The sequence below is a fragment of the Gadus macrocephalus genome, chromosome 7 (assembly GCF_031168955.1).
Source record: "Gadus macrocephalus chromosome 7, ASM3116895v1".
Lineage (NCBI taxonomy): Eukaryota > Metazoa > Chordata > Actinopteri > Gadiformes > Gadidae > Gadus > Gadus macrocephalus.
In genome coordinates this window covers 22,495,534-22,523,167 of record NC_082388.1, presented here as the reverse complement: position 1 = coordinate 22,523,167, position 27,634 = coordinate 22,495,534, and the positions used below count along the sequence as shown (strand labels likewise).

The 27,634-nt window shown below is 50.4% G+C and overlaps 1 protein-coding gene across 1 annotated transcript; it reads right to left on the bottom strand.

Moving 5' to 3' along the window:
* On the bottom strand, nucleotides 1-27,403 carry epha2b (eph receptor A2 b). Its single transcript, XM_060055927.1, is given in 18 exon segments — nucleotides 1-1,886; nucleotides 4,330-4,485; nucleotides 4,977-5,170; nucleotides 5,450-5,599; nucleotides 6,620-6,829; nucleotides 7,453-7,514; nucleotides 7,914-8,099; nucleotides 9,249-9,374; nucleotides 9,540-9,595; nucleotides 10,586-10,682; nucleotides 11,087-11,255; nucleotides 11,704-11,834; nucleotides 12,364-12,723; nucleotides 13,329-13,484; nucleotides 24,573-24,746; nucleotides 24,749-25,214; nucleotides 26,616-26,695; nucleotides 27,244-27,403. Coding segments are annotated over 18 exon segments (2,964 nt in total). The 5' UTR covers nucleotides 27,326-27,403; the 3' UTR covers nucleotides 1-1,777.
* Nucleotides 27,404-27,634: the final 231 nt, after the last annotated feature.

Here is a 27,634-nt window from a genome sequence, read left to right as displayed (position 1 = left end):
TTTTTTTATTCAAAATATTTTATTTCTCAACAAACGTAGTGAAGAAAATGTAATTCTCTTGAGAATTTTTTAACACAATGTACATAATGAACGTAATTGTAATTTAGATTTTGTGGACATAGCCTCCAATTCTCAATCGCTGTTCAATGTTTTTGTGACAAATAAATAAAAGGGAAAAATAAATAAGCTATTAAATATACTATAAAACAAAAGGGCAAAAGGAGGGCTTTTGATTGATGAACTGGAGATAACATATTCAATTGATTCCTTGAAATGTCCCAAAAGGCAGCAAACATTAGAAGTCTTCCTTGGGACTACAGTTACCTAAGTTACACACAGTGATGAACAAGTTTGGTAATAAGCAAAATAGTAAATTCATACAAAATGTAGTAAAATTAAGAAAATACAACTGCAGCAGAGAGAAACAAGAAAAAATAATCCCTTTTCCAAAAATGGCTCTACCACTACATTAAAAAAATATTGATATATAGAAAAGTACACAAAAATTCAAGTAAAGGAAGGTATATAATAATAACAGGTTTTGCAGTCATATAGAGATCCATTTGAAAACACACTGAAACCAACTCACAATGTAGAAAAGCCCATGGGAACCCTATGGGTTCACTGGGCCTTTTGATTGATTCAAATGGTAACTGGGAACCATTCCAGAAATGGATGATGAGCCAGTTAAATGAATATTATTCCTCTCAGCTCTGCGCATGGCAAACCTCAATGAACCAAGAAATCGTGAGCTAAACTTAAATCAATCAGGATATCAAAATCATCACGAGCCTGGATTCTAAACCCAATACCCATATTGATTATGCTTTATTAGGAGGTCTAATTATATAAGATAACTTCAACCTATTGCTCATCATAGATATGCTACAGCCAGGAAAAAAAAGTTCAAAAAATCTCAAAATATGTCAATGCTGCATCCAGTTGTACATGTTATCATGTAAGATTTCGACTTAGATTGAAACCCCCTCAAAACAAAAATGATGCTTTACTGAAGTGCTACAGGAAAATGTTCAAATTATTGATTGAATGTGTCAGGTAATAGCCTTATAACAAGTCTCAAGAAACTGTACATGTAGAGTACCTTATGTGTGTGTGTGTGTGTGTGTGTGTGTGTGTGTGTGTGTGTGTGTGTGTGTGTGTGTGTGTGTGTGTGTGTGTGTGTGTGTGTGTGTGTGTGTGTCTTCTCATACAAAATCAACAATAGGATCATAGCTTAATATTCGGTAGTACTAAGGCATTGTCGATAACACCGAGCACGGCAATCGCTCCAGGTTTCGTTTCTGGCCAGCCCAAGCTTACCGTAGCTCCGCCCTTTTACCGGAGGAAACAGACCAAAGTGCCAATTAAGAGAGATGCCAGGATGACATCATCACCATGGGGGGAGTGCGGAGGCAGTGGGGGGGTAGGAGGGGGGGGGGGTAACCCTAGAATCCTTCCATTCGTCCACACCGAGCCTGCCTGGTTTATTATTAGTATCTCACCATACGTAAACCACAGGCACTCTTCTGTAGGGGAAAAATGCAGAAGCCGCGCTCTTGTGATCTTTGTGTAATTATGTGTATATACATGCTATATTTGTCGCTGCATTATTTCCTGTAGGGCTTGCTGCTGCCTTCGGGTCTGAATCAGCGAAATCAAGAGCTGTCCCTGCAGCTCGTCTCCTGATTGGCTGACGGCCCCGTGTGTTTCCCTAGCGACGCGGGGGCGTACTCGCTCAGTGTGCCCCCCCCCCCCCTTGCTCCATTGGTGGCGAGTGTCACATGGCGAAGACGCTCAGAGTGCTGGTTTGGTCTTTCAAGCCCAGGATGCTGTAGGCGATCCTCTTCAAGTGGCCCGGGAGTCTCACTCCGATGTTCTTGATATCCCTGGGAGAGAGAGAGACAAGTAGAGAGTGACAAGAGTGAGTCCACTCCTCTTTCCAAACACATTTGATTCAACAGGCCCAACCGTGTTATCACCCACTGGCTAGTCTCACAAAGAGTAAAACTGTTAAGTCTGATAGCAGGCCACCAAATCTGGGCAAACGAGGCTTTTGACGTTGTAATTGTTTCTACCAATCATGTTGCTGGAGGCAGAAGTACAGGAACTTGGCCAGGACTAGTACAATTCTCCCAATGGGAAAACAAGCTTAAACATCCTGTCCCGGCTCGGACATTCTTAGAAAAGGGTCTGTTTCAAATTAACATCATTTAGACTGGTCAGTGTAGAAAATCCCCTTCTGAAAGCTTCATCCAGTCGGGCGAATCGGTCCCTCTTGGGGAGAATATCTCGAAAAAGTAAACAAGGCGTAACTCCGCCCCTTTCATGGTTTGTTTTCCGGCACCGATCCTAAGACTGCGGTCTCCAAGGTTACCCTTCGGCCAACACCCATGTGACCTACTGACCTACACTGGTGTGATAAAGAATGACGGTGAATGAACCGTGGTATACATCCAGATTTGACATCATAACTACTATTTCAATGCAACAAACCCAAATCTTTACAACAAGTAAGCCCTTGGACCCCCACCCTTACCACCAGGGAGCAACTATTCTAATGAGTGGCCCAAGGAGCAGGGGGTACGGGGGTTGTTGTGGAGGGTGAGACGCCGACGGCAGGCCCATACTCAAAGCCCTAATCACCGCCCTTAATTACCTAACAAGGATTATCCCAGTCGACCATGAATCCCTCGTCTGGCGACCGGAGGGAGGGTCGTAAATGGCTGGCTGGTTCTGGTTAGCGAGGGCTCCCAGATGATTCCAGATGGGAGACTCCGGGGGCCCTCGGTCCCACCAGCACCGCACCCGCCACCCGCTTCAAAGGCCCCCCGCCGCGTCTGCTTTGTGACCCGGGTGTCATCTGGCATCACTGCCTCGGTCGGAGCGGATCGCCCGCGTCAGGACTCTCTCTCTCTCTCATGTGGTGAGGGTTGAGTCCTGGGGCCTTCGCGATTGGCCCCGCTCTAACTTTAGGGGACGATTGGGACTCTGTCGACCGCGGTGTCACCGCCGTGGTTCTGCTACGCTTCTCCCCGCTGATTTGATAACCTGGGGGCAGGGAGGGGGGGGGGACACTCTTTCCGAACTCTCAAAAACGGGACTGCTTTCCGGGGGAATTGTTTTTTGTCGATTTTTTTGTACATTCTCCCATCTGGTCGATGTACTACCCTTGTTGTTTCCCAGTGCCTTCTGGTCCCCGTTCTATTTTCTCTCTGTTCTTTTCCGTTCTTCCCGTCTTTAATGTCAGAGAGCCCCACAAAAGGCCCTTGCCCTAAACCGGCCCTGCGCAGCCGGTGGTTTGGGTGGAAAGTGGCTGCTGCTGCCCAGGACTCGCAGCACTGTGGGTGGAGGGCTGGGAGAGAGGGAGAATGGTGGACAGACGGAGGGACGAGGGAGCAGGAGGAAACCACAAGCCGCTGCCACCAGGCTGCCACTCTTTTCCTCAGTCGTTTTGGTTTTTCTTTGGGGGTTTTTTTGTAGCCGAGACCAAACACCCTATGTGCTTTTGGCACATTAAAACGTTTTATTAAAACAATGCAAAAAATAGCTTTTAATATAGCACAGCGTTGTGGAATACTGATTCGGATTGGTCAATAACGTTCCACGGGTCAGCATTATTTTGCCATAACAGGAAGCTGCTGCCTTTTAAGGATTCCGAATGAGGGTGCGACAAATCCAACATTAGATGACAGACGTTTTCTTGACAACGCAAAGACAATATGCTCAGTGCCTTGCAATTTTTTTCAAGTTGATGGGGAAAAAATAAATATTATAGCTGATAAGTAACTCTTATCGAATCATTGTTGGCAAGTGCGGTATATGCGGATAAACCACACTGTGGTGTCCTGTTATTGGAAAATAGTGTAGGACGGTGGTGGTGATGTGGCCTCAGCAAAGCAGAGGCTGCTTACCACTGCAGGACTGCTATTACATAATATACATATTTATAATTTAAAGCTTCATTATAACACAGATTATCTAAATGTTAAGTATACCTTCAAATAACGAAGGGGTAAGCACTTTTGTTTGGTCATTTACATTTTTAACGTTTACAGTTAGAGCATTTAGCAGATGCTTTGATCTGAAGTGACTTACAAGACTTGCAACATTTCTCACACACAACACACGGAGTCAACCATGCACGTCTTGCTCAGGGACACCTCGCCACTACAGCTAGGAGGAGCTTGGGATTGAACTAGCAACCGTCCGGTTACAAGTCAATGAGCTAAACCGACCCCTGTGACCCCCCCCCCCCCCCCCCCCCCCCCGTCCATGTGACCCTACTCAGTCAGGTCCCCTTTTAAAAAGCACACAGCGGCCTCTACTTACTCGTTCCTCATGTGCAACACCTGCTCCATGGTGACCATCCCGGCGCAGGCGAAGTTCTCGCTGTACTGGCTCATCTTGATGGACTCCAGCCACTCAGACACCGAGCGGAACGGGGAGCCGTCCGAGCCACTGGTGCTGGGCAGGCGGATGGACACCCTGGACAGAAGGACACGAGCGTGAACCCCCGTGACCCTGCCGCGGCGCACACAGTGCCCTGCTCCCGGCACGCAAGGCGAGGCAAGGAAAGGTCGACGACAGTCAGGGCTGCAATTATCGTGTCAGTGGAACGGTGTTGAGGAACCGGTCGGCGCGGTTCCAGGAGGGGAGTTGCAATTACATTTCGTCATCTCTTAACCTTTCACGTTCTTACATGTTGACACGCACACACACAAAACCGACGCAGACCTGCACACAATGACAACACAACGATTTGAAGTCATCAAATGAGCCTCAAGTAGTAAAATTTAATTAGCGGCAATACTCAACGCGTTTCATTCCCGTTCCACCGTGTGTGTGTGTGTGTGTGTGTGTGTGTGTGTGTGTGTGTGTGTGTGTGTGTGTGTGTGTGTGTGTGTGTGTGTGTGTGTGTGTGTGTGTGTGTGTGTGTGTGTGTGTGTGTGTGCCGCTCCTCTCTCTCTCTCTCATACCGGGGGTCAAAGTCGGCGATGGTCTTCAGGGAGTCGGGGCTGCGCAGCAGCTTGTCCAGCAGGCTGACAATGTCGGGGAAGCGAGGCCTCTTGGCGCGCTCCTGCAGCCAGCACTGCAGCATCAGCTGGTAGACGGCCGACGGGCAGTCCATGGGCGCCGGCAGCCGGAACGCCTCGTTGATGGCCTTCATCACCTGCCAAGCACGCCCTCGGGTTAGTCCACCAACGTCTCGACACACGTGTGACACTTGTATTGTTATCCTAAATCTAAAGGCTCAGTTATGGTCCCACGTCGATGCGCCGCGGTGACCCCCGCAGACGCGTCGAACGCAGTCGTGAACCCGTGTCGGTTCTCCTTTCAGGTTTCAGTGAGTGGACCAATCACAGCACACGGGTCGGGATGACGAGCGCTAGGCGAACGAGGCCCCCCCCCGGTGAGGGTACCTCGGGTCGCTATGGTAACGGGATCGTACCTCGTGATTGCTCATGTCCCAGTATGGCCTCTCGCCGAAGGCCATCACCTCCCACATCACGATGCCGAAGCTCCACACGTCGCTGGCCGACGTGAACTTGCGGTACGCGATGGCCTCGGGGGCCGTCCAGCGTATGGGGATTTTGCCGCCCTGTTAAAAAAAAATAATAATCACATTCCCACTCATGTTAGGATGCAGCGTTTGGTAACACTTAACAGTAAGGCTGCACTAATGAACCGTTTATTAACATGGGTTAGGTGGTGTTCATGTTTACGAATAGTGTTAACTTAGTATATGGTATTCATGTTAACTAAAGTTATGTTGTTCATGTTAACTAACTTTAAACATTGAATAGGGTTGAGGTAAAGTTTAACCATAACCCCAATGCTTATTCTATGCTGCAATTGTTACAACTCCATTTGCTAATGTTAATAAATGGTTAATTAATGTACCCTTATTGAAATTTTTTACTGTTTTTTTTACCCACAGCTTAAGCTATGGCAGCGCCAATAAATAATTAATTTAAATTGAAATTAAATCTGATTTACAAGTCAAAGCAGCGTGACTATTTTAATTGATGGATTAATTGTTACTGTCAGAACAGAGGAGTACGTTCACCAGCCGACTCTCGGCAGCAGAGACTTTCCTTAGAAAGCCACAGGAAATCCTTCATTCCTGTGGCCGTCTGACTCTTTCACACCTCTCACTCCCGGAAGGGAGTCGCTCTGAACTGTCATGTAATTTTAACTCAAGTAACTTTGGTCTCAGCCCTTTTACTTAGTTATCCTATCCAGAGGATGTGAGCGATATGAATTCAATACACCTTTAATAGACACTTTACTTCACTTTGGAGTCACATACTTTACCTAAGTTCAGTTACAAATAAACCGATATTCTATTACATTCTGTTGTTGGTTAAATGCATATCAGATCTGTCTTTAGAGTATTTATATCCCTATTGTATTTTGTGGTCATATTTCTAGTTTTGTTTCCATTTACTGGGTGTTTCTGGCTTGAACTGAGCAACCATAACAACAAATTTTCACGTGGGATCAATAAAATCCTTCATATCCTTCATAACAGTCCATTGGAAGAAGTTCACCTCCAATATCAAACACTTGATTTCCATTGGATGACAACAGACTTCAGAGGTACGTCAAAGCTACGTACGCTGGTCGTGTAGGTGCCCTCGGGGTCGTCCTCCAGCACCCGGGACAGGCCGAAGTCGGACACCTTGCACTCCAGGTTGGTGTTCACCAGGATGTTGCGCGCGGCCAGGTCCCGGTGCACGTAGCTCATGTCAGAGAGGTACTTCATGCCCCCGGAGATGCCCCGCAGCATCCCCACCAACTGGATGGAGGGGATCTCCCCATCATGGTCCTACAGAGGGGTGGACAGGAACCGTCAGGAGATAGCAGTGTGTGTGTGTGTGTGTGTGTGTGTGTGTGTGTGTGTGTGTGGACCAGTACAACCGTCAGGAGATAGCAGTGTGTGTGTGTGTGTGTGTGTGGACCAGTAAAACCATCAGGAGATAGCAGTGTGTGTGTGTATGTGGACCAGTCCAACCGTCAGGAGATAGCAGTGTGTGAGTGTGAGTGTGTGTGTGTGTGTGTGTGGACCAGTACAACCATCAGGAGATAGCAGTGTGTGTGTGTGTGTGTGTGTGTGTGTGTGTGTGGACCAGTACAACCATCAGGAGATAGGTCTTTGTGTTTGTGAACCAGAGCCATTAGGAGATGAGAGTGTGTGTGTGTGGACCGAAACCAACATTCATGAGATATTTACGTTTTTTTTGTGCGCGTGTGCGCGTGCGTGTGCGTGTCTATCGAAACCTAGAAACCATCATTCATGCGATGTGTAAGTGTGTGTGCATTCGTGCGTCGCATGTTGTATCCTGGTGGGGGCCCCCGTGCGGTCGGCGCTGTAAACACTGCGTCCACAATGACAATCACAGGAAGTTGTACAAGGACGGTTCCTCGTTCCCAGCCGACGGGACCACTCACCCTGAGGTATTTGTCCAGCGCTCCGTTCTCCATGTACTCCGTCACGATCATGGCGTGTTTGACTGCAACCAAACAGACACAAAATACAGAATCACATGCTGAACCCATACGACCCAAACATGACCGGTTGGGTGTCATTGTTACTGCGGAGCAGAATAGGTAGAAAGGAGGCCAACGTATATATATCTATAAATAGGTATCTCACTCATACAAATAGAAAAAGTGAGGGCAGTAAAATAGGGCTGACGACCCAAAGAATGAAAGAATAATGAAATCCTAACAATAGTTAAAATGTATAATTAATGTTAACGATTTAAATATAAAAAATCAGGAAACATAACAGAGGACACCCCCCCAACCTCACCCCACACCCCCATGTTCCCCCAAGAAGGGGACCATGCAGAGAGTCAACTAACGCCGGGCGCAGGTGCACCAGCCACGGGCCAGGGTGGGCTGCTTACACTTGGTCACCACCCCCTCCAGGCGGATGATGTTCTGGTGGGAGAACTGGCCCATGATGGAGGCCTCCGACAGGAAGTCCTGCCTCTGCTTCTCCGAGTAGCCCGGCTTGAGGGTCTTGATGGCCACCGGCCCCTCCGTCCTCCCAGGGGCCCTCAGGATCCCGCGGAACACCTCGCCGAACTCGCCTGGGCGGGGGGGGGGGGGAGAGGAAGAGGCTGATTGAGTAACTGAAGCCTATGATAACAGAGCTCTCTTCCCCTCTGCGTGTTTTATCTTCTCCGCTCTCGCGCTCCGTGTCAGGGTGTCCTTTGAAACCGAGAACAAGTAAACAAGGAAGTCTCCTCCGGTCTGTTTTGCCATGGGCTGCTTTGCACAGAGGTGTGTGTGCGTTTGGGATTGTGTGTGTGTGCGTGTTTGTGTGTGTGCAGCCATGTGCGTCAGCGACGGTGTGGGGTTCTCTTTGTGAGCATCCATGTGTGTGCGTGTGTGTGTGTGTGTGTGTGTGTGTGTGTGTGTGTGTGTGTGTGTGTGTGTGTGTGTGTGTGTGTGTGTGTGTGTGTGTGTGTGTGTGTGTGTGTGTGTGTGTGTGTGTGTGTGTGCGTGCGTGCGTGCGTGCGTGCGTGCGTGCGTGCGTGCGTGCGTGCGTGCGTGCGTGCGTGCGTGCGTGCGTGCGTGCGTGCGTGCGTGCGTGCGTGCGTGCGTGCGTGCGTGCGTGCGTGCGTGCGTGCGTGCGTGCGTGCGTGCGTGTGTGCGCGCGTGTGTGTGCAGCCATGTGCGTCCGCGACGGTGTGGGGTTCCGTGTGTGTGCATCCACGTGAGTCGGTGATTGTGGGACTATGTGCCTTTGTGTGTTTGCGTGTGTGCATCAACAATGGTGTGTGTTCGTGAGCCATGAGAGATCAGATGTCACGCCACAGTGGAAGACTTCCCTGTGGATGGGAACCCAGGGTGTGTGTGTGAGTGTCTCTGTCATATCATTACATTGGATACACGATATCAGATCTCACGTAACGCTCAACCCTTCGGCGTCGATGTCCGACCGAGGGTGTGATCTCTAGATCGCGGCCAAAACCAACGGCGCGGCCTCCCTCCACCGGCAGGCGCTGCCCGGCGAGGCGACCGCGTCTAAACCCGTCGGTCGACAGCTCCGCCGCGGAGAGGCTAAGCCCCGCCAGGGGCAACAAGCGGCAGTCGCGGCTTGTTGCGCTTCTGGGAAGCCGCTCCTCGCCCGGAAAACGGGACGACCCGGGAGCGGGTTGGGAAAGGGAGATGGTTCACACGCGGCCGGGGGAGTAGGACGGTGTTTCGGTGTGGTGGGGGGGGGGGGGGCTCACCTGCCCCGATGACTTTCTGCTTGGTGATGTGGTTGGGGTGGATCTCGCTGGCGAACTTGAGGACGGCCGTGTTGGGGTCCTCGTACGTGTGGGGGTCCACGTAGGTCTTCAGGGGCTTCAGTTGCTCTGGAGCGGGGGTGGGGGGGGAAGAGAGAGAGTCAGGATTTGTGTATAGAAGACTAAGCCTAAAAATAAATAAAGCGGTTGGGGGCAAACAACAGAGAGGCAGAATGATAATAGTATTACTTAATAAGAAGAATATACAAAGAGGCCGCGCTCTCTTCCCTTTACCTGAGGTTGAGAAATAGGCGTCCTCAGGTCCTTGCCGGGAGTGAGAGTTCCTCCTGCTGAATAAAGAACACAGTACCAAAGCCTGTTAATATTCAAATACATTGTATACACGGCGCTTTTGTTTGCATCAAAAGAAAAAGAAACCCACACGGCCGCATAGCAACCGAAACACGTCCCTGGCAGGCCTCATAAAGACGCCGGGCTGGCTGCTTTGAGAGAGAGAGAGAGAGAGAGAGAGAGAGAGAGCCGGCGGCCCCCCTTCGGATAAAGTCTGCCGTCCGACTTGTGTTTGCTGAGCCGATTAAAGCACAGAAGGGCTGGCGGGCGCGGAGCCGCTCGGCACACAATGCAGCACAGGGTCACCTTTACAAAGTCCCCGGGCGCGTCTTATCGCCCACAACCACGCCCACTGCGGGCCCCTTCCTGCTCAATGGCCCCGCCGCTAACTAGGGAATAAGTGGCGGGCGATGACAACGGCCGGTTGGAGGGCCCCTTCAATTGCGCCCCGGACACAGTTACCAAGTAAGACAAAAGGAGGGGGGGGAAAGATATGTGCAGAACGTTGAAAGTAAATCCCCCACGTTGTTAGATTTCCCTTGTGTGTGTGGAGAGTAAGGGAAAAGAGAGTATTGTTTCAGAAGTATAAAAAAGATGTATGTCGAAACGGAAGAGGTTGAGACACAGAGAGAGAGGGAGAGAGAAGAGAGCGAGGGAGCAAGAGAAAGAGTAAGGGAGAGAGATGGAGAGAGAAAGAAAGAAACAAAGACAAAGAGAGCAAAAGGCAGGTACAGCGACAGAGAGAGCAAGAGAAAGAAAGAAAGAGGGACAGAGACAGAGAGAGAGAGAGAGAGAGAGAGAGAGAGAGAGAGAGAGAGAGAAAGAGCGAGCGAGAGCGAGAGAGAGAGAGAAAGAGAGCGAGAGAGAAAGAGAGCGAGAGAGAAAGAGAGCGAGAGAGAGAGAGAGAAAGAGAGTGAGCGAGAGCGAGAGAGAAAGAGAGCGAGAGCGAGAGAGAGTTGGTAGAACCAGGCGGTGGCCAGTGTGCTTACCGCTGGCGCACAAACAGAACCACAGCTACGATGAAAAACACGGCGGCTGCAACGACCACACTCCAGAAGATGGCCGTGGTGTAGTTTGGTGCTTCGGCTGTTGAGAGACATCCAACATAACTCGTTTTGAACGTCTTTCTCAACAGACGAGAATAGATTGCATATTATAAATGGAAATCAAGATGTTGGCCTCCTCAATTGGCCTATCGTGAAAGATTCAATTCATTAATACCTTGCTTATTTTATTTTATTTATCATATAAGCATAAATACATCACAATATGTACGCCTGTTACAATGAAATCCAATTAAAACAGTTATAACTCAGCAATTGCTTTAGTATAATCGTTTTTTTTCATAAAAATCTATCAATCCCAATGAATATTCATGATCACAATATCGGTCAAAATAAACAATCATTATTTTTCGTCATTATCGTGCCGCCCTAGACAAGGAATAGAAGCCAAGCTTAGTTCAAAGCAAGCTGGGAAGTTTGTGTTACCGTCCGCCAGGGTCTTGAACTCGTCCTCGATGCTGGCGCCCCCGGCTCCCCCCTCCGTGATGGGCTGGACCCTGAACAGGTAGGTGGTGGCGGGGGCCAGGTCGCTGACCCGCACCGAGGTCCTGTCCAGGACCAGCACCGTGTAGGTGGTCATGTTGAGGTTGTCGTCCTGTCGGATCGGACCAGAGTCAGGACGGTCGCCGTGGGAGATTTATTGCAAATGTCGGCTCCACTTTGCAATACTCTCAAAAGTTATTTGAAACGTTTATGTGCGTACTTTATATTGTCAATTGTACAATCAAACGTTATACCGTACTGTTCCAAGGTAAGGTCACAAATTACGTTTTCCAAAATCCACATAAGTGACCCAAACTAGTCTCTGTCTAGTCCAAACCATTTGATCTACAATACGGAATATATACGGTATATATATTTTCTAACTTTTATTTAACTAACCTTAACAGCGCACATAACCCACGTTTCTCAAAACATTAGTACAAATTGAATTTAACATTGAACGTCATTAAGACGTTGTTATGCAAACTAATGGCTGGATAACGACATGGCGGCGTGGTGCCGTATAGTGAGGACCAGGGCGGGGTGCGGGGCTGCTGTACCTTCTTGCGGTAGGTGAGCTCGTAGCGGAAGGATCTGGGCGGGGCCCGGTGCCGAGGGGTCACCACCCAGGACAGGGAGAGGCTGGTGGGTCTCCTCTCGTCTAGACGCATGGACGTCACCGTGGGAGGATCTGGGAGCGCCGAGACACAAGCATGAAGCAACAACCATCACGCACGGTGCAACACAGGTCGACAAGACTGCTCTCACGCTTCGCCCGCAGAATTAATACAGGGACGTGTCGAGAGCATTAAATGCAGACAATGTCGTAATGTTTGTCAAAGGTTCTATGACAAACTGTCTCCTTGTTTAGGGATTTAAAATGAGTCAATGGGTCACCAATGAGTTCCACACCTTTTTTGATTCCACTTTTAGGTCTGAGCGTTTTTTGCGACCGCAACGTCTTACATCATTGCCTTGCAACCGCCTACAATCAACATCTGTGTGTAATGTCAAAGTCTGGGCGACCGTACACATGTATATCACACTCTTGCCCGTCGGTTTACATACAGGATCTCTCAAATCTTTGACTTCGCTTATTTTGATCGAGATCGGCACTCCTCAAGCGAGCGTCCCCCATATGCAAATCAGGTGACCCAAAGCGGTCCCCGGACCCCCAGTTTGGAACCCCACAGTGGTTCCTCCTCCCCAGACTCCCTCACCTGTGTACTGCAGGCTGGTGGTGAGGGCGGCGGTGGAGGGCGGTCCGTGGGCCCGCGGGGAGGCCTTGCTGGCGGCGGCCGACACACCGTTGTGGGCGTTGACGGTGAAGGTGTAGTTGAGGTGGGCGTCCAGCTGGCTGACGGACACGCGCGTCTCCGTCAGCCCCGCGCTGGCCGGCTCGTAGCGCACCTTCTCGCCGCAGGCCTGGCACGCGGCGCCGTCGCAGCGCCGGCACTCCACGCTGTAGGTGAGGTCGGCGCGGCCCCCCGTCTCCCCCGGGGGGCTCCATGTCAGCAGCACCCGGCCGGACGACAGCTGGGTGGTGGTGGCCTGCAGGTCCTGGGGGGCCCCGGGCAGACCTGGGGGCGGAGAGAGAGGGCTTTACAGGGGGCTTTAGGGGGTCATGGAGAGATGGGACCCAGGGGAGGATTGCTGTTTGTTGTTTTGGTGCTTAAGTTTTCTTATGAGAAAAACTGTTTTTACAAATTTGTACAAATCATTTTATTTTTGCTTGTGATTTTCTAATAGAAAAAACGCATGCACCTCTTATATAATTTGAGGTGTATAATGAAATAACCAAAGTATAACTTTGCGTTAATACGATGTCAGTGCAAGACCGTAACCACCAACAGGGAGGGCCTCTGGCAGAATCTAAACGTTGCATCAACACTTCTATTCCTCGAATTCTGCCGTTCTCTACATATTTTCCGCTTATTTATACTGTCCTTCTATTATTATTTATGAATTCTACTACTTCCTAGAAGTTACTTCCAAGTTATTACCTCATCTTATCGTGAAATGAGTATCTATAGCCCTCTTGTTTTCTGTGTAGATGATAGATGTATTCATAGATAAAGTCAGCACTCGAAGGCGACCTCTCTCTCTGGTGGTTGGTGGTTCTCGAGGCAGCAGACCCAACAGACGATGCCAGAGGACAGACCCCTGGCAGGGCTGCTAATCTCACCTGAGCAGGGCCCGGTCGGAGGATCGTCCTCCGCCCGGTAGAAGCCAGGCGTGCAGGGGCAGGAGGCGTCCCCGTAGCCAGTCCCCTGGGTGTTGGCGGGACACGTCTCACACGTCTCACTGGGCACGGCCGCTTTGAAGAAGCCAGGCTGGCATTCTGCAAACACCGAAGAGACAGAGGATCGTCTTTCAGTACATTGCTCCGGTACTTTCCAACCCCCCCCCCCGATGTTCAGAGGCAGGCTGTGTGGTCTCCATCCCGAGGGGTCGGAGGTCGGGTTGGTACAAGATTTGGGGGAGATAGGCGCTGGCAAATGACGAACACGTGGCTCAGCCCTGTTTTGAACTCTGGCGATTTCCGTGGTGATTTAGTGCCTGGCTCTTTCACCACACCGCCCGGGACGAGAGAAGCAAGCACCCATCCGTGGGAGATAAATGAGATGCGAGTTGATATGCCCACAAAGGCTACGGCAAAGACTGCCGTTCTGCAATCAGATAGCACCGATATACTTGAACTGCTTATTCTGCCTGTATATATCATACACGATATATTGAGTATAAAAGATGCCTCACAAACCAATAATTTGTTTGTATTATACAATATAATATACAGTATAATGAATACAATAAATGATCACAATAATCTGAGATGCATCACCATGCACGCAGAGTACGGGTAGAGTTCTCAACTCAAGAGCACAATCAGGTTTGTTATCATTGAATCATTCATATAATTATTGTAGAATGTCTGCTACTACACGACGCCACCCAGGTGACTGCCACACGATACCTAAGTGACCTCTTTTGGACTCCACCAGACAAAGGACGAAGGGGGGGTGGTGTTAGAAATCCGGTTTATTGCAAAGGTTTCATAATGATACATGGCCGGGAGTTGTTGCCATCTGGGAGAACTCTCAAGAGTGCGTGTGGAGACGGCTGGTTGAACCTGTGCACACTGATTGCTCAATGTGCAAATGGTCTGCCGCCTCACCAAGCCCAAGCCTCCAATCAGACTCGGCCAGGTGAGGGTAATCAAAGCAGCCATCATCCACACACGCTCCCACAATTATGTCATTAAAAAAGTTAAAGTCATGTTGCCGTTATTATTTTATCAAACCTTATCTCCTAAGGGAACCAAACAAAACAGTGCAGGCTTTTTCTTCTGTAAAAACACAACGGCCCTCTCCGTCAGAGTATCCACTAAACTTGGTCGGCCTAACAGGCTACATCGCGTGAGTTATAGGTCTGATCGTGACCGATATGTGCCTTGATAAATATATACCGTAACTACATCTTCCAAATGCAAGACGCAGCTTGAGATTAAAGTTATGACTCTCAGTCAGATGAAGTCTGTCTTAGTAATGTGTGTATTCTCAAAAAGACCGAAATGGAAATAAAGAGTAACTAAAAGAAGAGAACAAAAAAAACATTGACGAAATATTTCAGCACACCCCTCGCAAATTAAAGAAAAGAAGACAAACAAGACGCGGTGCCGGACGGTGCTGATGTGGGGGGGGTTCCCGTGGGGGGGGGGGTTCCCGTGGGGGCAGACCCTCTCGCGCGTGGACACGTCTGCAACCCGGAGGTCTCCCGTCTCCGCCGCCTCACACGGGACGGCTGACAGCCGACGCTCCGCACCTCCTCTGTGCGCGTTGTTCCAACAGACCCCTGACAAACACAACCCGTCTCCCCGCATTCCTCAGCGCTCACTGCCAGGGCTCGGGTTCAATGGGGAAACGGAGGCTGAGCCCAATCATAACAGCGCTTCACCGACGACAAAGGGAGCGTCCTTTGTGCTCGCTGTCGCCGCTTAAGTGTATTTGTGTTTTTCCTCGGTCGGAGACCCCCCGAACCCATACCCCCCCGACCCCCACCCCCTACCCCACCCCCCACCACAGCAGACTTCTGAAACACTAGCGCTGGCTGATTTCACACGTCCCCCTCAGAATGAAGTATAGTGCGACAGGTTCCAGCTGTGCGTTGCGGCTGTGAAATATGAACTTAATACGGTGCGAAACGTCCTGCGAGGCCTGTGAAGAGAGTTGTGGATATGAGAAGAAGCAGATTCCTCTGCCCTTCCTCCACCCCAACCTCACTGGCTGCCACCACGGCCACACCAATCACGCGCGCATATGGAGGGTGATCATTCACAACCCCCCCCCCATTGCACATGTGTGTGTGCGTGAATACCGCAAAATGTCCAGTGGGGCATGCAGGACTGCATGTCTGTGCATGCTTGCGGGTAGCAGTTGGGGGGGTCGTGCGGGGATTGTGGAAATGTGAAAGATGAAGACACAAACGCAAGTACATGTGAGCGCGCGCGCGCGCACGCACGCACGCACGCACGCACACACACACACACACACACACACACACACACACACACACACACACACACACACACACACACACACACACACACACACACACACACACACACACACACACACACACACACACACACACACACACACACACACACACACACAGTCGGAAAAAAGAAAGAGAACCTAGGAAGCTCTACCCGAGGGAAGACATAAATCCTAACATACTGACAGCATGAATAATCTTGATTGCGACAGATTGAGAGAGAGAGAGAGAAACCTTCCAAGACAAACAAGCCGTTCCAGTATGGCCAACCAAGTGGCCAGGTTCAAAGAAGAGTCAAGGACAGAGGTGACAGATCGTCTTCCCTGAGCTGGTATTTTTTTTTCAATGCCTGTCCTTCCTCTGCTCTGCGGTCAACTCGGGTCAGAGTTCACTTGGAAGCCGCGAGTGACCCCCGCGCATAATGTGACAGCGCGTGGCCACGTCCATTCGCAGCGTGGCGAATGGATTTACTCCGCCCCCTTGAAGTCTCCCTTCGTTTGCGTGCGGTTTTGCGTCCTGACGAGGCTCCATCGGCGAGAATGAAAGAATGAGACCGACAAAGAAACAAACAAAGAGCGAAGGGAAGCATGTGCACGAGCTCAGAGGTGCCATTCACAGCCCTGTCGCCGTGTGGGCCTGGCATGTGCTTCCAGACACTCCCCTCAGCCTCTGGATCGCTGTTCCTCACACCTCTTTCTCCCTCGCTGATTTAAAAAGGGCCTTCATTTGCACGGAAAATATGCAGATTTGCATAATAAAAGGGAGCATCAAATACCTACATATTACGCATGACAATAGACCAGATATTATCTTTCATTTGTACAGTATCACGCATTACTGTACAAATGTGACACGCATACGCAGACCACATTCCCACACACACAATGTCTCCTACACGTCGTGAGAAGAAGTATCGGGACCCGTGTGTGTTCAGCTCTGATTGCAGGAGGCTCTGTGGGATTACACCAAATCTAAACCCCAAAGGTAAGAGGCAGCAAATGAACGACGTGGAACCCAAACACAAACATCTGGGGGCCCCTCTCTGGCACTCATTAACAGGGGGAGCCGTCACAGGGGCCACAGAAGTCACTTCTAGAGGCAACAGAAGGGCCAAGACTGAGAGGAGCCCAGGGAGAGAGAAGGAGCCCGCCATACTGTAAACCACAGTGGGCTCAGGAGTATAAAGGAAGCAACAGCTGGCGCCTCAGACTCCCAATTCACATCCCTCACTCCCCCCCCCCCCACGGCTACCCTCACTCCCACCCTCAGACCTCTGCTTAATCCCCAAATTCCTCCCCCCTCCACGATCCCCGCTCGGGGGCTGAAAGGCCCTGCTCGCTAACCTATTAACATCGCTATTCATCCCTGACCAGCAGGCAGAGGGGCAACGCCGCGCTATTCAGCGGCCACGTCCAAAATAAATAGAAAAATACTAAACACAGCCACATTGTTGCGTCGAGGGGTGTGCACTGCTCAGTGCTCACACACGCGCGCACACACACACGCGCGCACACGCACCCACACACAGAGAGGAAAAACAGCCACACACAATTGGGAAAAATGGGAGCAGAGAGGAAGATGCCTCATGGAACGTGAATAGAGGATTCTGTCCGTTGTTGGCGCGACAGGCCCGGCCCACATGTCCCCGCTGCAATGCATTGTGGTCAGGAGCGAGGAGCCGGTGGCTGCGCGCAGCGAGGGACCCTATAATCACCGCGCATTCCTCCCTGCACTGCCGGCAACAGCGGCAACAGCAGCGGCGGCGGCAGCGGCAGCGGGCCGGGCTGCTCTACTGTAGCTCCCGGCCCCGAGCTTCAGCTCATGAGGGTTCTCCCCTGGAGGGAAAGGTCAACAACATGGTGAGTCAAAGTGACGGTAAATTGCGCTCCAGTTGAGACATGATAAGTCAACAGCCTGGGTCGAGATCCGGTGCGTCTGACAATGGAATTCCTCGACAATAGAGCAAAGTCCGGTGACTGAGGAAATAGTTCCTCGCTGGCGTCTGGTGTCAGTGAGCTGTGTGTGTGTGTGAGCGCGTGTGTGTGTGTGTGTGTGTGTGTGTGTGTGTGTGTGTGTGTGTGTGTGTGTGTGTGTGTGTGTGTGTGTGTGTGTGTGTGTGTGTGTGTGTGTGTGTGTGTGTGTGTGTGTGTGTGAGTGTTAATTCGTGTGCGCCTGTGCGTCTTTAGATTGTTGCTCTGGGGCAAACCAGAACAGGAGCACCCCCCCCCCCCCCCGTACATCTGGTTGAGCCCAGACATTTCTCCTCGTTACGACCAAAAAGCCATTCTCCAAATCAAAACATCGTTTAAATCTCCATTTCCCCCCCAAAAAGTCGGTCGTACTTCAGTGCCCTGCTTGCGGGTCTCGTGTCATGTGAGAGGCCCCCGGCACGGCCCCGTTTGTTTATCGTGAGCGACTCCATCCAGGGCCCCGGCTCCATGACGGGGTGGGGGGGGGGGGGGGGCCCTGAGTGGCTCCGGAGCGCCGCTAAAACACAGGGGCCCTCTCCGTCTGTCAGCAGCAGTTAAGATGGATGTGATAGGCAGAATGATGGATGGGCCGGAGGGACGGACGCCTTAATGGGTAGCATGGCCACTCCACAGCCCTCCAGGTGAATGGGATGGGGGGTGGGGTGTGGGGGGGGGGGGGGGGGTCGCACAATGGAGCCCAGTCCTCCGCCCTCCGCCCTCCTCAGGGGGCTAGGGGAGGTCAGGACAGCCTCCGGCGAGCGGCGGAGGTGGACGGTACTGAGCGACCCACTGGGACGCGATGGGGGGGGGGGGGGGGGGGGGGGGGGGGCGACCCTGAACAAACACGCAGAGACCTCGGACCACATGAAGGACGGCCGCAGGCGAACGTAAACACGGGGCCGAATAATGGATTGGAAGGCCGAAGAGGGGGGACTCTTTGACCGGAGAGTCTGCCCCCCCCCCCTTCCCCACCTCCCCCCTCCCCCCCCCCCCCCCCCCCCACCCCAAGACTAGCTCCACATCTGGCCCACCGCTGGACTGCTCCGGACGTGCCCCTCCCCCCCCCCCCCCCACCCACCCACCACCCCCACCCCTGCCCTCCCAACCCCCGTCTGAGGTGCTCTAAAAGCCTCCCCCCCCCCCCCCCGAACGCAATGTGTCCTGCCGTGTTTGCGTGGAGAGGACGTGTAATTAGCATGATGGCACGGTGTCAGGGGGGGTTAATGGAACAGGAGGTGATACAAGCCAGGGGTCACCGGGGGAGCGGAGGGGTGTCAGAGGGGGGGTGTGAGGGTGTAGGAGTGGAGTCGGGCGGTGGGGGATGAGGTCTGGTCACATTATTCAGGCCGATGGAGCCGTTGTGAAGGGGGCATTACATCAGTTTTACAATTGCGGCCTGGCTTTCATCTCAGGTCGTTAACCGACACATCCCCCCCCCCCCCCCCCCCCCCCCACCACCGCCGTTCTCCTCTGTCACACTTCTGGCCCCGAGAAGGAGAGGGGGACGCCTTGGAAGGGTTTTAACAGATGCCAAAAGGCTGAAGGTACACAGCTATGGGGAAGGCTTTGACTCGTTTATTGTTGGGAACTTTAGCCGGATGGCATTGTGTTCTTTACCTCTCCATATCAGCATAATTGTTCCACATTTACCTATTTTGGTTCCTCTTGTCCTTCCTCGAAACTTTAAAAAGTACAAAACTTCAACCAAAGAGGAACCCTCCCACATGAGCAATGAAATCAAGCTGATGGAGAAGGCTGATGATCAGAGTGTGTGTGTGTGTGTGTGTGTGTGTGTGTGTGTGTGTGTGTGTGTGTGTGTGTGTGTGTGTGTGTGTGTGTGTGTGTGTGTGTGTGTGTGTGTGTGTGTGTGTGTACAATGGAAAGCCCTGAGCCAACGGGTCGTGGAGTCACAGAAGGATTAGCTGGTCTCCGGTTTCCGCCGCGGCTCGTCCTGTCGGGTGGGGTGGGGGGGGTGGTGGGGTGGGGGGGGTGGGTGGGGAGAGTCTGGGGGTGGGGTTGGGGGTGGGGGGGTCAGCAAGCGACTGACACGGGGAAAGGAAATGCTGACCTCACACTCCGGCAGCACAATACAATGCGGTCTGCATAGCTTCACACCAACCCCCGCCCACACCTATTAAACACACACACACACACACACACACACAGGCCCCGGAATGCCATCAGGAGGAAGGCCCCCCGTGGCCTGTGTGTGTGTGTGTGTGTGTGTGTGTGTGTGTGTGTGTGTGTGTGTGTGTGTGTGTGTGTGTGTGTGTGTGTGTGTGTGTGTGTGTGTGTGTGTGTGTGTGTGTGTGTGTGTGTGTGTTTGTGTGTGTCCAAATAAAAGTAAGAAAAAATAAAAAATACAAACAGCTGATTGGCCCATGGGGCAGATGATTAGTTTCATGTCTGAGAGAATGTGGAATATTATTGAAATTGAATTGAATTGATCAAAAATATGCTATTGAAATGAAAGTGTGTTTCCACCTGGAACACTATTTCCCTATTTCTTAGTGAAATACTGAGGGGTAGAGTTGGTTGCCACCCAAACCACGTGGTGCTTTATGACCACATGTGCCTATAAATACAAAATGCTTTTGCTTGTCATCCCCGTTGTGTTCAGGACAGGACAGGAACCAGGAAGACCTCTCCATTGCATAATGCAGTTAAGACATATATATAACCTGATAGTCAAGCAATGTACTGTGTACACACCTTAAATTTGTTTGAAACTGTATTGCGCAACAGTACCTCATCAAACATCTCAGCGTTTTTAATTAATCACTTTACGAGAGAGCAGTCGCCAGTGACGTACCTAATCCTAACTGACAGTGGGGTAGTTAAGATAAGATACCAAAACACTTTATTAATCCCAGACGGGAAATTTGGGGAGTTCCGCAACGTCTCCGACCTGAGATGCAGCGTGACACCACATGAAAACACACATCTTCTAAGTACATCGCCCCTCCTACCCACAGCTCAATCACTGTCTCCTATTACCTCACAGACTGCCTGGGTCTGACCCGAGAGGCCGACATTACTTGGCACCAGATCTGTCATCCACGCAGCAACCCGCAAAGCCTTAAGTGATCTTGCAGGGGCGTTTCATCCTCTGAAAGTCTCCGCGTTCCCCAAGAGGTGGAAACAAAGATGAGTAGAGTAAAGGAAACCTGACTTCTCCTCTCCAGTACATAAATTCCCAGAGGATCTCAATTTTTGTATCTGTTTCAAAACAAGCCTTCCATTCAGTTGAACATTGATTAGCGAAAGAGCCGAAGGCCTTTAAAACTGTGCCTGCCTGCACAGTATAATGCCTGCATTGTCCGTGATCTTGTAAATAATGGCATTACTACTAGCAATTCATTACATACTTGACAGAGAGTTGATTTATCTTCTTCTGTTGCAGGTTTATATAATTACTACTGCGATATGTGTTCTCTTATTGCCTAGCTATGCAGAGGATCCTTGCCTTGTTGAAAGTATTCCCACGTGCTTGACTGCACATTTTATAATCAAACACTTCAAATAAACACTAGCGACAAAGACCAGTTTGAGGGAGCCTCTGGCCTACTCATGTTTATCTCTCTAGGGGAGAATGGGGGCCACTTGCTTTATCCCTGGGATGACCTCTTATGTTCGCCCCTGCCCCCATCAAGAAAAAGAGTTCCTACAAATAAACAGGCGAAAGAAGCCTGTATTTATCTCCGTGTCCCTCGTGGGGGAAATTGACTGTTTATCTACTGGGATGAGAAGAGAACAGTGGACACTGGACAGCCTAAACAGCCCTAGCATTAGGCATGGGAAACTTTGCAACGTGAGATTTCTGTCACATTAGAAGAGTGGCCACCAATGGCCAACGAAAACAGAAGCACTGCAATTGAATGAGTCAAATCCAGCCAAACAACTTGGTTTGTTCGGAGTAGAAAATAGTAGTCGCTGAACCGGAATCACTGGTTCACGCGTTGAACACACACGAATGTAAAGCAAATATACGCGTTAGAAAGAGACGCGGGCCACACTGTAAGCATGGACTGCTCCTTGTAGCTCTGAGGGAGAAGGAGTGGAGGGAGACAGAAAGAGAGAAAGAATGTGAGGGATGAGGACATGACAAAAATAAATCCCTGAAGAAAACAAGAAGTTACTTCCGTTCAGAGCGCTCCATCACACGCCCGAGTCAACTGCTACCTCCACAAGCACTGCGCTCACCGCAGGCAGTCAAACAATTACAGCTTAGTCACAAACTGCTGCTCCTTCATCACTCTTGGGTGGGACGGAGAAGGACAGGCGGGTGGGAGGGAGGGGGGGGGGAGGGAAGCAGAAGAGGATGGAAAGGGAAGAGGAACTTTAAAAAGACTGAACCCATAAAGGATTTACTGGAACTCCATGGAAAGTCCCCCCCTCTCCACCAACGAGCCGTTACACCCCGCGACACCTAGTCCACCAACACGAGTCACTGCCAATTCTAGGCACACATATACATAAATAACCAAGCATAGGAGTTAGTACTTGCCATAGATGTGCACATGTTCTTGCAATAGTCATCAATGACTAATGATTAGTCAGGAACGCAGAGTCACTGCCAAAGAAAAACCTGTTCATCACTTTCTATTATCTAGGTTTTATTTTACCCAAAACGATCATCGAAACTTTCAGCTCTATCTTTTAAAAATGAATGAATGAATGATTGTGTGGGTGTGAGTGTGAGTGTGTGTGTGTGTGTGTGTGTGACTGAACATGTGCATGTGTCCCTGCACGCACGCATTTGTGTGTGTGCCTGCGTGCATGTGTGTGTTCGACCGTGCAAGTGATTATGGGTGTGTGGGTGTTTCTGCGTGCCTGTGTGTGTGTGTGTGTGTGTGTCTGACTGTGTGTGACTGTGTGTGTGTGTGTGTGTGTGTGCGTGTATTTGTGTGTGTGCATCTGCTGGCTTCACACCACTCCATTAATCTGGGAAGCGGAGGTCCATCTATCCGGCTCTACCTCTGGCTGTTCTCCCGGGGCGCCCACTGCCCACCACGCCTTGGTCTGGATTGGGGGGGGGGGGGGCTTGACCTGGGGTGTTTCTCACCCTGCGGGAATTCCACAGGTCTGTAGCAATCTCAGAGCCTCCTCCTCTGACTCCTTCTCAGTCAACACAACAGGAATGCACTGATTTAAGCCAAAAAGGAAAAAGGGGAGGAGGCGACCGCAGAGCAAGTTGCTCCGTTGAAACACAAGCTTTATTGTTCCCCTACCTTGACATTCCATCCTCACCATTTTTTTTTTTGCAGAAAGAAAATAATATCACACCCATCTCCTAAAAAAAAAAACTCCACTGTCGTCTTTGTGTGCCGTTTGCCACATTCCGCCGTGACCCTCCTCCTCCATCTCCTCCTACCCTCTGCTAACCCTGGAGCCTCCCAAGGCTGAAATGATAGCATCATTGCTCATCTCTGTCCGCTACGACTGCGGGATCAAGTGGACGAAGATTGCTGAAGAAGAATCCGTTACAGATGGATTTGCTTGCTTGGTTAGCCGGGGAATTTGAATCAGCCACGAATATACGGCTCATGTTGCCAAGTGGTACCAGTGTATATAGGTGTGTGTGTGTGTGTGTGTGTGTGTGTGTGTGTGTGTGTGTGTGTGTGTGTGTGTGTGTGTGTGTGTGTGTGTGTGTGTGTGTGTGTGTGTGTGTGTGTGTGTGTGTGTGTGTGTGTGTGTGTGTGTGTGTGTGTGTGTGTGTGTGTGTGTGTGTGCGCGCGTGCGTGCCAAGTGTCTGCGTGTGCAGAGAAATAAGCGTACCTGTGCCAAAGCTGATAAGCTACTAAAGTTCACGCAGATGAGGAGCGACGTCGGCGCGCCGCCGGCGGAGAGTATCCATGTGTTCCGTCATGAAGCAACGAGCCCCCTACAAGCCCGAGCAGGCCAGCGCGTTCCTTCATACGTAAACCTCTGGAACACGACCACGACCCACCATCGCAGAAATACTGACTCATTAAGCCCTTCAGTGAGTCAGTGAAGTGGGTCCAAGCACGGAACGAGAGAGCGTGAGAGAGAAGGAGAGAGAGAGAGAGAGAGAGAGAGATGGCTCAACATAGACCGGTAGAGACAGACCCACATGCTGTCACCGGGTCGCTCTGTGATGAATAGGGTGGAGGCCGGTCCGTATTTTTCTTCTCTCTGAATCCTGTGGGGAGTGCAGAACGTGCAGCTACTTCCTGCCCCCACCGCCGCCTTAACCTCCCCCGCTCTGCCTTGAAGTCGTTTATCCTTCCCGGTACGGTAGCACCCACAGATGTTTGATCAGGGCCTCTGCTCCCGACCGCGCTCCACCACAACACTAGAGAGGGCCTCTCTCGGTGGGTTTCAACAGTCCCTCGGGAGCTTCAGAGTCAAACGCTTGCTCCACCGCAGTCTGGTGAGCGCACATCAAACGGGGCGACAACACCAAGCTCTGCTGGAGCGGGGGGGACTCGTTAACACGGCATTGTCCTCAGCATGAATTGAACCCTAACCATGGGGTAATGTAATCGTAAATCTCCCCCAAAAATGTGTGGTTTTTTTTATTTCCTGATTTCCCCACGCTGGTTCAAGGTCAGGGATGGCGTTGTGACATGTACAAGGGAAGCCCGGCATTCCTTCCCCCCTCGGTGGAGTCATATTAGCCACAGGAGAATTCCAATGAGCAATGATAAATACCCCACCTGTGATAGCATTGTATCCCTTATCAGCACGACGATCAACACACTACTGACACTGTAATCAAATACCAAACGCCTCATGGAACATACCGCCATTTGAACCGAAACAGAATCCGCAAAATCAAACTCCATGAACGGGCTCCAATTCAAACTTCAACGAATCAACGACTATATTAATAGCACAGCACCCACAGGACAGAACAGGCCCAAAGGAACAAAGAGCCTTACCTTGGCACACTTCCTTAATCTCCTCGTAGCCCGGCTTGCACTGGCACTGGCTGACGGGCACCACCCACTCCCCGTCCATGGTGCAATAGATCCGGGGCACCTTCTCGCTGACGGCGTTCTCCATGCACACCCCGTCCACTTTGCTCAGCGCCTGGCTGCCCGCCACCGTCTCGGGAAGCTGGCCAGGCTCTTGACGGTGGCCGGGCAGGTCTTGTAGTACACGCGCACGGACAGGATGGCCACGCAGGCGCCGATGTCCTGGAAGGCCAGGTAGAAGCCCTTGAGCGACAGGCCATCCACCACGCGGGTCTCCGTGTTGACGGGCTGCAGGTTCTTGCGGGTGATCTCGTCGGGCGCGATGGTGGTCACCTTCTTGAACTGGCCCTTGCGGAAGGTGGTGCCCACGTCGGCGTCCGCCTCCGACGTGTACATGTTGAAGGTCTCCTTGCAGGTGAGCGAGGCGCCGTCGAAGGAGTTGCAGTCGCGCACCACGAACTGCAGCTCCACCAGCACGCGCGAGGCCGAGGGCCGCCGCTGGATGAAGGTTGTGCGCAGCCAGTTGTCCTGCTCACGCTCGCCCACGTTGCACACGGAGTACGAGTAGAACTGGGAGCCGTTCAGGGTCTTCTGGGCCACCTCCCACTGAAAACACAGCACACACGCAGAGCGAACCCCCCCCCCCGTTAAAGTTAGACAGGAACTCACCCACGCGATGACCTCATGTGTAGTAGTGTTAACCCAGAGCACTATAGGACTCGTGTGCCATAGGGGCCCCTGTTATAATCCACATGTGGCCCCCCCACAGCAGAACCTCTTCAGTTTAAAGCCCGGAAAGAAAAACAATGCATTGAGAGAGAGAGAGAGAGAGAGAGAGAGAGAGAGAGAGAGAGAGAGGTCCCACAGGGTTTATTGGACTGATGATGAACGTTTCAGGGAAACTTTTTCAGCAACAATAAACCTTTGGTTTCTACCTTTATGAATTATTTATACATTGCGAGCATCATCTTTTGTTCGGACATTGAACAGATACAAAAACGGCTTGGCATTTAATTATTTTTGAGACATTGGTGACATATAGGGGTCTAATCTAAACTATATCACCAGAAGCAAAAGCGTAACGCATACTTTTGTAAACTATTGCAGGGTTCAAAGCAACCTGGGGATAGTTTACTCCCTGCGTGTTACCACTTTGCTATTAATGACAGGAATGTGCTTTGTTAGCTGCCTCTGCTAATGTCTGCAACACCACAGCCAGCATTTTGAGATGCTGTTAAAAGTCAAGCTCAAATGATCTTTATCATAATTCCTCACAATGTACATCAACATTAAGCCTGCTTACTGTGTTAAGACACGTATAAAAAAAGTATAGACAAAAGTTGTCTGTTTTTATAAATATGATCAACTTTCTTATTTTATTTCAGGTGAAAAAAAGTTGTATGGGGATGTTTGCCTATAAGAGCCAATGCTTTCGGTTTTGGCACTACATGTCTAAACATGCCTATGATGCATCTGCACAGTATGAGCCGATTTGCATTCTGCATACGAATGGAACGCGATAAATACATAAACCCCTACATCTATCCTATAAGCTTATGTTTGTAACAGGTTACTATTTCAACAATTATGTCTGAAATGTAACGAGTAGGTAATGACTACATTATGCGTACTGATTGGCTGCATCTCTGACCACCACCATACACGCGCATAACCCCATGCATGCAGAAAAGGCCTATTTTAATTGCCCTCTAACCTACAATTCCAGTCAATTCAAGAGACTAAGCCTTAAACCACAAACAATCACAAGCATTCTCATTGCAGAGATCCCCACTCCATGTCAATGCTTTGGCTCAGACCTCTTCCACCACAAACTAAACTCATGATGGTATTTTTAGTTAAAGGGTGACAGGCTTTAGGCCAGGTGAATAAACAGACACACTTAGTTTGAGGAAACCCAGAGAATACGATGCACATGTAGTAACAAGCAGCTGAAAATACATGTTAGATAGGCCCCGTTGCAGACTGCATTGAGACATCTCTACTTACGCCTCGCTTGTCGCCCTGTTCAGATGGCCATGTCAACCAGCCCAGCTCACTCCCCGATGCCTTCATATCCAGCAGTACTTCTGTGGGGCCGAAGAGGTCAAGATTAGCAAGGCAGAGCAGAGAAACCTGGGTCGTGAATACAATGACCAACTGACCAAACTAACCATGAGAAAGTTAAAATACAACAGAGGCTCAAATAGAGGAATTGGTCGACATCATAATGTTAGAAATACAAAAACGATCGCTCTTAGTTTCGAAGACATGCCAGGAACCACCTAAACAACATGTGACACCAATTAAACTTTAACAACTGAACTGCATCGTTACTGACTGCACGTGTTATAAAGGTGTTGCACCATTCCAGTTAGCAGATTGAAACACAGAATACTATATATAATGATGAGCATAACTAAATAGAAACTGTAACTTAACACAACAGTTTATTTAATTATTATTTTTTGCAAAAACTTAAGACCCATGCAATGATGTATGCAAAGTCGTAGCCCGTTTGGTAGGCATTGCCCCGCACATCATGGCACGCTTGCTTCATTAAACCTGAGCGAACGCTGGAACTGACACTGATTTCTGAATGGATACGAATGAATCAAAAGAGAGTAAAACCACGCACCTTCTTTGGATTGCAATGTTATTAATATTCCGTTGATGAGTACATAGGAAAACAATATGCGTCGGACGCCGCAGTAATCCATTTGGGCAACTCGGCTGGCCTGGCTGGGACCCCGTCCTCTGAAACTTTAGTGGTGGAGTGAGCCAGTGGAGAACTAGTGAAAGCCTCGTTAGCAGCCGTGCGGGACGTCACGGACTCCGCCTAGTGGAAACTGTGTGGTGAAGGGGTGTAGCCAATGGGTGTAGCCAATGGTAACTCGCTATAGCCTACCTGGGCCATCCCACTGTTCCGGGCTAAAAGCGAAGCAATTCTTTGCATGCCGATGTCGATATCCAACAGTTGGCAGTTTTGAGGAGAGAAGAAAAGAAAAGAGAAGAGAAAAGTGGCGGAT